General features: G+C 50.5%; 3 protein-coding genes across 3 annotated transcripts; 2 read left to right on the forward strand and 1 right to left on the reverse strand.

Moving 5' to 3' along the window:
* Positions 1–584: 584 nt before the first annotated feature.
* LOC133840666 (protein Cep89 homolog) lies at positions 585–2,221 on the forward strand. Its single transcript, XM_062272618.1, has 2 exons — positions 585–892; positions 947–2,221. Exons 1-2 carry the CDS (start codon positions 641–643, stop codon positions 2,189–2,191), a joined length of 1,497 nt encoding a protein of 498 aa, XP_062128602.1. The 5' UTR covers positions 585–640; the 3' UTR covers positions 2,192–2,221.
* On the reverse strand, positions 2,216–6,245 carry LOC133840665 (importin-11). The gene is made up of 4 exons (XM_062272616.1): positions 6,230–6,245; positions 3,600–5,796; positions 3,341–3,529; positions 2,216–3,271 (listed from the first exon to the last, which is right to left on the reverse strand). Exons 2-4 carry the CDS (start codon positions 5,679–5,681, stop codon positions 2,387–2,389), a joined length of 3,156 nt encoding a protein of 1,051 aa, XP_062128600.1. The 5' UTR covers positions 5,682–5,796; positions 6,230–6,245; the 3' UTR covers positions 2,216–2,386.
* Positions 6,246–6,774: 529 nt separating this feature from the next.
* Positions 6,775–8,515, forward strand: LOC133840667 (mannose-1-phosphate guanyltransferase alpha). The gene is made up of 4 exons (XM_062272619.1): positions 6,775–7,126; positions 7,208–7,904; positions 7,960–8,224; positions 8,292–8,515. The coding sequence occupies exons 1-4, from the start codon at positions 6,879–6,881 to the stop codon at positions 8,390–8,392; spliced, it is 1,311 nt and encodes a 436-aa protein (XP_062128603.1). The 5' UTR covers positions 6,775–6,878; the 3' UTR covers positions 8,393–8,515.
* The last annotated feature ends 39 nt before the right edge of the window (positions 8,516–8,554 follow it).

The following is an 8,554-nucleotide window of genomic DNA, read 5'->3' on the forward strand; positions in this document are numbered from 1 at the left end:
TAACTTGTTGCAGGTGGCAAGCGAGCAACCAAGCAAGCGAGCAAGAAAAATTGAAATAAGGTCGTCGGCGCCCTTGTGTTCGGTATTTCCCAGCAGATGCAAAAATGAACCACTTTGCAATCAACCAACATAAAATGCATAAGAAAATAAAAAAAAAAAGAAAAATGAAAACAGCGAACAGAAAACAACCAGTAAAAGCACTTGAGGGGGGGTTGAAGGTTAGCAAACTGCCCGTCGAACCTGCAAGCTCATTGAGAAATGGACCCCGAGGAGGACCCATCGAAGTTGAAGTTTTCCGCCTGGACATTAGTTTTATGCGCCACTCAAGGACCCCCCGAACGGTAGTGAAACCTAAAGGTGGTCTCCTCAACCTACCCCTAAAAACTCTTAGCGCAAGAGCGCGAGCTTTTTCACTCTCTTAGCCGACGAAAGCTCTCTTTGGTCTTCACTGGAAACCGCGAGCAGTGCCGCACTTGCAAAGGGGGTTGATTACCCCCAATGTTTAAGTCGAAACAGGGTCAAACATGGCAGGGAATAACCATGACAACCTGGCTACGACAGTTTGTTTGGATTTGTTTACTCTATTGCCCTGAAAGCCAAACAAGCAGGCGAGCGATAAGTGTCGAGGGATTCACTCCAAATGGAAACGCATGTGAAGCGAACTGTTATGATCACGGATCTCGACCAGAGTGAGCAGGAGCAGCACGAGAAGCTCGAAAAACTACAGCCAGAGCAGAGCAGAAGCCATTCAAAGCGACAGCGAAAAGTGCTGCAAACGCTGAGCGGCAATTTCAGTCGCAGATCGAAGAGCGTGGAAGTGGAACAGCGACAGACACAGGAGTTGTCCGTCCAAAAGAAGAAACATCAGCAGGAACGCACTCTCAACGGACTGGTAAGTGAAGTAGCTTCCCAATGACTTCGGTATTATATCGCTTGCTTCCTTCAGCTGCAGGCCAAGGAGCAGCAGTTGGAGCAGTTACTGCAGCGCCTGGATACTCTACACAAGTACAATGATCGCTTCGCCAAGGAAAACGAGCAGCTGCGCCTGGACAGCGACCAGCTGGAGAGGCGTCTTGGCCAGGCAGAGGAGCAGCTAGCTAGTTGCCCGCGTTGCCAGCAGCTCAATCAGAAACTCAGCGGCGTCGTGGAACAAAACAAGGAGCTGGCCAATGATGTGGACATGCTCAAGACATTGGTGTTTCGCTTGAACGTGCAGATCGAATGCTATCAGGATCAGCGACGTACTGCCGACAAGGATGCGCCTACTGCCACGCCCACTACCACCTCTAGCGCTGTGCCGCCCTGGACAACTCAGCTGCCGACTCACACGCTGATGCCGCTGCTGCAGGCGTACGATGAATCCTTTCGGGACAAGGACGCACTGCTCGCCCAGTATGCCGCTGACTTTGAGCTGTTTGGCGGCGAGCTGAAGCGCGCTCTGGAGGAGAACACGCGTCTGCTGCAGGCGCAGGAGCAGCTACGTCGCGATGTGGGTGGCTGGACGGAGGAGCGAGTTCGTCTGCAGGCACAGCTGGGAGTTTGTCGTTCTAAAGCTGAGGCACAAACGCGTAAAACCGATCTGGTCAAGGAGAAACTGGTCGAGGTGATGCACTTCTATGAGCAGCGCAATCAGACGCTGCTGCTGGATATGAATCACCTGCAGGATGCGTACGCCCGCTGCAAATCCGAGCTGGTGGCACTGAAAAGCTCAACGCTTGCAGCTCCGTCGACGCCGCCTGCTACAGCTACAGCTGCTGTTGCAGTTGTTGAGCCCGTTGGCGATTCGGAGGCAGTGCAGCAGTGCAAGACGCTGCTGGAACAGCTGAAGCAGGAGCATGCACGCGAACGCAGCGCTCTCGAGGATCAGCTGCAGGCGAGCAACAATCGCGCCGCTTCATTGCTCCGCAGTTCCGAGAAGGCGAAGCATGCCAGGGATCGATTGAAGGCCCGTCTACGCATGACACTGCAGTGGGCACAGAAGCTGGAGGCTGGGCAAACGGAGGTGCGCGAGACGTACGATGCAGTGCAGCATTTATCGACGCTGCTCAAGCACAAGGAGTCGCAGCTGCGTGGCCTTCACGCCCGCAACAGCGAGGAGCTGGAGAAGCTGCATCAGAAGCTGCAGCAGAAGGATGAGACCATCAAGAATCTGCTGCGCAGCAAAATGGAGCGACGTCCAGCTGGAGATTGACGGATAGATTAGTTAGTCGATTAGTCGTTTAACAATTAAAAAATATATAATTTCAATACAAAATACATTAATAACTTAGTATGTAGAAAGCTTTTGAAGCACAGCAATGAACGGCTCCAGCGCCAGTGTGGATGTGGTTGTGGACTTAGCTTGCGATGATGAAGAGGACGATGACGATAACGATATCAGTGATGGTCAACAGTCGGGCGCCTTTTGGCTGCTGGAATCGGGCGGCTGCTCCTGATCATCGGTGGTGCCGGCGCAAACGCCACACGCCTTTGGCACCGTCTGCTCTATGTACATGTTAATCTTCTCGAGAATTTCGGGACAAACGCCGCGCATCAGCTGCTCGTAGCGTGCGGCGCCCAGCTGCGTCTGCAGACTCTGCAGCTGCCACTTGAGGTAATCGGTTAATGGTATCTTATACACCGGATCCTTGAGCACCAGCTGACGGTGCCTGTCGTCATGATAGGTCTTCGAGTGAAAGTCATCGTACAGCTGCTCCTGGAAGTCCTCCAGCTCGTGCTCGTCGTGTATGACCAGCGAGTCGTAATAGCGTTGCGTCGCCTTATCGGCGCCCTCATCCGACGCGGTATATTGCTTGTCCATCACCTCGGCCAGCGTCTCCTCCACCAGCTGCAGGATGTGCGGCAATCTGGCGAGCAGCAGCTCATTGTTGCCAAAGATCGATGCGAATGCCAGGCAGAACAGCTTGCGTTTCTCCGCGTGCGTGTCGGCGACGAGGGGAAACATCTCGATCCACACGTCGAGAATGCGCGCAAGTGCATCCGTTTGTGGCAACTCCTGCACCACAGACATGAACACCGACTGATCGATGAGCAGCGTGCGTGCGAGCAGCGTCAGATACCAGCCCATGGTCATGGGGTATTCCTGCTTGAGGCACACCTGCTGGAAGACAAAGGGCAGAGCTGGACGCACCAGACGCAGTCCCATCGTTGCGTCCGTCTTGAGGCACGTCTCGAATATGCGCAGCATGGCAATGATGCCCTCGGCGCGTATGTCCTCAAACGAGTGAACGCAATACGCCACAAATCCCTCGCCATATCGACTCAAATATGCCTGCAATTAGAGAAAGGCATCGTCATTAGTCATTAGTCAGCCTCGGGTTGTAAACACAACTGAACTCACATGAGGGTCGAGCAGAATGTAGGCGTGTATTAGCTGCAGCACTGTGCGGAGATTCTCCGACGACACCTCAATGATGGGCAGCAGGTGATCACAAAGTGCCAGCAGTTCCGGTGTCAGCGTGGTCGAGTTGCCAATTACCGCCAGCCAAAGCATGATGCCATCCTCGATGAGATAAACATGCGAGCGTTGCTGTCACAGTACAAAAATCAAAAATAATAAATTATTAAAAGCAAATCTCGTATCTACATCCATCGCTCACCTGCAGATCTGTGCTCAGCTCTATGACGCTGTAGAGGAAGGGCTTCATAATCTCCGGCACATCGCGTATGGTGCGCACCAGCTGCTCCAAAGTGCCAATGATGGCACAGCGCAGCATATTGTATTCATTGAGCTCGCTCTCGCGCCAAAGCAGCGGCAGATAAGAGATTAATTGCAGTGCCTGAGGTTCGATATATTCGCTCATCTTCTCCACCAGCAGCGTCATGGTGCCCAGCACAACGATCTTCGTATCGCAGGCGGCAGCCTCGCGCAGCAGCAGAAATAGCGCCTCAAACAGAGCAGCAAAGTATGGATGAAACGCCTCCGGCATGAACTCAAAGTCGTCAATCAGCAAATTGAGAGTGCGAGCGGCGGCCAATCGAATGGGCATATCTTCCTCCGGGCGCAGCAGATGTAGACATGCCTCATAGGCCACGGGTCGCAGTTCGCGAGGCAACTGGACGCCTACCCAATGACCCACCAGCCAAATGATGCGGCGACGCAGTATGCGAAAGTTGGGCGCCTCAATGCGCAGCTCGGCGAGCAGCTGCGACGTTAGCCAGGCGCCAAAGTCCAGTTTGTTGAAGAAGTGAAAGGCCGCCTGCCCGACAGCATTATAGATGGCATCTTTGAGAAGAATGGCCTTCAGTTCGGAGGTCTCCGACAACTGCAGTTGCTGCGCACGACGCACAAACTTGAGCACCTCGTTGATCATGACACTGGAGTGCTGGGTGAAGCAGGTGAAGTAGAGCGTCTCGACGCAGGGACGCAGCTCGTATTTCCAGGCATCGCCACCGCCATCGTCCTGGCCATAGCCCTCGGGATCCTGCTGCCATTCTGCCAGCTCATCCTGTGTGAGCAGAAAATAATGCGTGACAATCTTCTCGCACAAATACGTCACGCGCTCCAGGCTGAAGAATTTGCTCTGTGTCTGCGCCGCCGAGGCAAGCAGCTCATCCTCCAGCGTATTGTCCGAGGCATGTGGGGCTAGGCTGTCGTTGCCACTCATCATGATGCCCTTGAGCAGATTGATGGCCTGTATGACAAAGTTGCTGAAGTTGATGCGTTCGCCAGCATCAAAGATGAGCGCGGTGCCCTCGTGAAACACATAGTGGAAGCTAAACTCCAAGGCGACGGGCACAAAGCGAGCAAAGGAAAGTGAGTGCCGTTCCATGAATTCGTTCAGCGTCTTCATCATCTTCAATATGAAACGTTCGAGATCCGTGATCAACTGATGCCCAGCTGAACGCATCCGCAGCTCATAACGCAGCTCCAAGCACTGACGCAGTCGCTCGAACAGCTGTTCAATGAAGTTCATGTGATCGGTGGACTTGTACGGCTTGCTGCCACAGCCATAGACGACGAGCTTGCGCAGAGTACGCATCGCAATGTAGGCGCGTTGCAGGCAACTGTGTGCCTGTGCCTCTGTGTCCGTCTTCACCAGCTGGAGAAAGCGTGTGGTGAGCGTTGCCCAGATATCCCAGGCCATGTATCGAAAAATTTGACCGGCCAGCTCTTCAAATGCCCGCTTCTCGGCCATGAGGCGACGCGATGCCAGCGCCTTGATCACATAGTGCAGCACAATGAGCGTGCGATGCTGCTGCTGAGCTAGTAGGGGTGTGGCAGGGGCTTCACCGGCAACGCTGCAGGCCTGCAGCTGCTTCATCAGTGTGGGAAGCAGCTCGGGCCAACAATCAATGCGTGCAATTTTGCTCAGCAGCACAGCCACTTGCAATGCCACCTGGGGCACATCCTCGGCACTGTAGTGTTGCAGCAGAATATCTCGGATCTCCTGTTTCTGCTCGGGTACCAATTCTAGGCGCGAATTGTGACGCCAATAGCGTTCGATGCCATTCTTGAGGTAAACAGCCGCCATCCAACGAACTTTAACGGCGTCTGAGAGGGTTTCGGATGGCGCGTCGATGTCGCTGGCCAGTTTCATGCTCAGCTTGGCCAGAATGGGAAAGAAGCCGGCCTGTTGCTCCCACTCGCTAAGCTGTGCCTCTGCTTTCTGCACAATCTCGTGATTCGGATTGGCGGCGCCCTGCAGTGCGGCTACGACGAGCTGCTCCGGCGATGCCATCTTTGCACACACACTACAACTCGTTGAAGCTCTCAGTCGTTCAGTTACGGGCAGCACGTGCTGCTGTTAGTCCCTTTACACACGTTCGCCACTCAATTGAGCTAACAACACGTTCCTAATGCGATTGAAAAAGCGATTTGCAAAAATTATTGACCAATAATTACATCGCCTTTTAGGCCGAGGCGCTATTCAATTAGGGATGTTCAATAACTATCGATTGATTTCGATAGGCAAGCAGACGATCAATGTGAAGCACACATTACCTAGTAAGAATTATGCAGTTCTTGAATACAACAACATTTAAAATATAATGTCTACGTCTTCAACAAACATGCTTATTATTTCGTCATTTTAATACAAAAAGTATTTACAATTTGTATATTGCCATCGATAGGCACAGCATGAATCGCAACTATCGAAACGACATTGCAGACATTGGCAGCGCTGAACAGCTGTTTGCGGCTTCTGGCAAGGCGATGCTGACTTGCGACAAGTGTGACCGCTCTAGGGAAATAAACAATACAGTTATGGTATTTCTATGAACTTACCTGATACGTGTATTTTACAAAATTCAGAGAATTGATATATTCCCATCACATTTATATTTATTGAATTATAAATCTGAAACTAGCATCAGTTTCTTACTTAATATTATATGGAATATTTAATAAGACATGACAGTCTCTAGTCATGAAAATCTTTTTTTTTCTTTATATAAAAAACCTTTCGAATCTAGAATACTTAAAAATATCGAAGACACGCTTTCGGTATTTTTTTATCAGAACGAATGCTTATCGAGGTGAAATACATACAGCTCACCACTCAACCACTGATAAGAAAGCGCGCCAAGTTATGCAAATTTTACTTTTACTTTTCGTATATGATCTAGCTTAAATTATTTCATTTATTGATATGTCGTACTTTAGCAAATTTGATGAGTCTGTCTGAAGCCACTCAACTTTTTCAAGTTTGTTGAAATGCTAGTTTTCTATTCCATTGCAAGCAAAAAGGGCAACTGTAAATTTTGAGTGTGGCCACCGTGTAGTAAAACAGCTGCAAACAAATGAAAACATATCGATTTTGGCATCGATATTTGACCACCTCTATTGAGTGCGACTCAATTTGACAATAGATAACAAATAATTTTGGGATGAGAAAAGAATTGGTCACAAGCTTAACAATAGCGCAAACTTAAAGATGATAAAAGCGGTAATATTAATTGGTGGCCCCCAGAAAGGCACTCGCTTCCGCCCGCTGTCCCTGGACACGCCGAAGCCGCTGTTTCCAGTTGCCGGGCGACCGTTGATAGCGCATCACATTGAAGCCTGTGTGCAGCTGAAGGAGCTGAAGGAGATCCTGATCATTGGCTTCTACCCGCAAACGCAGATGGAGGGCTTCGTTAGCGACATGCAGGCGCTTTATAGCAGCAGCAATATCAACATCAGGTGGGTCAATCCTCAGCTGACGTGTCCTCATTCCCCTGATGACTAAGTGAGCTCGAACTTCTACTCTCTTCCCTTTGTCAGGTATCTGCAGGAGTTTACTTCTCTGGGCACCGCTGGCGGCATGTACCACTTTCGCGATCAGATACGCGCCGGCAATCCGCGCGCCTTCTTTGTGCTCAACGGTGATGTTTGCGCCGACTTTCCGCTGCAGGAGCTCTACACATTTCATACGGAGCGTCCGTCCAGCGCTCTGGTGACCATAATGAGCACGGAGGCGACTCGCCAGCAATCGCTGCACTACGGCTGCCTCGTATTCGATCGCGCCAGTGGTGCGGTGTCGCATTACGTAGAGAAGCCCAGTTCCTATGTGTCCACGTTCATTAATTGCGGCGTCTACGTCTGCTCCATGGACATCTTCACGAAGCTGGCGCAAATCTTTCACGCCAAGGGCGAGGAGTACAGTTGCCTCAGCTATAACAATGGCAATGGCAACGGCAAGGAGCAGGGTCACATCAAGTGGGAGCAGGAGGTGCTCACACCTCTAGCTGGTACTGATGAGCTCTTCGCCATGCCGGTGCCAAATTGGTGGTCACAGCTGAAGACAGCTGGTTCGGCCATCTATGCCAATCGCCATTACCTTGCACTCTATCGGCGTACGCATCCCGAACGTCTGGCTAATGTGGGCCAGAAACGTGGCGACGGTGATGGCAACTTGATCTGCAGCGTCTACCCCGATGTCTATGTGCATCCCTCGGCCACAGTACATCCTACAGCAGTAGTGAGTATAGGATATATAGCTCACTTCGTTTTTAGATAACTAATTGTGCTACCAGCTCGGTCCCAATGTGGCCATAGGCCCTGGTGTCCAAATTGGGCCTGGAGTCCGCATCCGTGAATCGATTGTGCTGGAGCAGGCGCAGATCAAGGATCACACGCTAATACTGCACTCGATTGTCGGACGTGGCTGCATCATTGGCGCCTGGACTCGAGTCGAAGGCACGCCCAGTGATCCCGATCCCAATAAACCTTTTGCCAAAATGGAGAATCCACCGCTGTTCAACAACGAAGGAAAGCTGAATCCATCGATAACCATTTTGGGTATAGTATTGTATATAAAATATCCCTATATAGATAATCAGTTGACATTCTTTTTTAACTTATGCAGGCTGCTTTGTGCAGATTCCCGCCGAGAAGATTCTGTTGAACAGCATCGTCCTGCCGCACAAGGAATTGAGTCGCAGTTTTAAAAACGAAATAATCTTGTAATAGATTTCTTTAAGAAATTCTCAATCAACAATCAGTATGCTATAAATTTTATTTAACTGCAATTATTTTGTAATGCAATACTACTTAAAAAGTCTAATAAATGTATTTGCCAGATTTACTTTACACCCGTTTTACGATATTTGTTCAGTTTCGATTTTCGTG

This window comes from Drosophila sulfurigaster, chromosome 3, assembly GCF_023558435.1.
Source record: "Drosophila sulfurigaster albostrigata strain 15112-1811.04 chromosome 3, ASM2355843v2, whole genome shotgun sequence".
In the NCBI taxonomy this organism is placed as follows: Eukaryota; Metazoa; Arthropoda; class Insecta; order Diptera; family Drosophilidae; genus Drosophila; species Drosophila sulfurigaster.

Coding starts and splice junctions, on each gene's coding strand:
- LOC133840666 (XM_062272618.1), top strand. CDS start 641: ATGGAAACGCATGTGAAGCGAACTGTTATGATCACGGATCTCGACCAG. Junction 893..946: donor AACGCACTCTCAACGGACTG/GTAAGTGAAGTA, acceptor TGCTTCCTTCAG/CTGCAGGCCAAGGAGCAGCA.
- LOC133840665 (XM_062272616.1), bottom strand. CDS start 5,681: ATGGCATCGCCGGAGCAGCTCGTCGTAGCCGCACTGCAGGGCGCCGCC. Junction 3,530..3,599: donor AGCTGAGCACAGATCTGCAG/GTGAGCGATGGA, acceptor GTACTGTGACAG/CAACGCTCGCATGTTTATCT. Junction 3,272..3,340: donor ACATTCTGCTCGACCCTCAT/GTGAGTTCAGTT, acceptor CTCTAATTGCAG/GCATATTTGAGTCGATATGG.
- LOC133840667 (XM_062272619.1), top strand. CDS start 6,879: ATGATAAAAGCGGTAATATTAATTGGTGGCCCCCAGAAAGGCACTCGC. Junction 7,905..7,959: donor CAGTACATCCTACAGCAGTA/GTGAGTATAGGA, acceptor TTGTGCTACCAG/CTCGGTCCCAATGTGGCCAT. Junction 8,225..8,291: donor TCCATCGATAACCATTTTGG/GTATAGTATTGT, acceptor TAACTTATGCAG/GCTGCTTTGTGCAGATTCCC.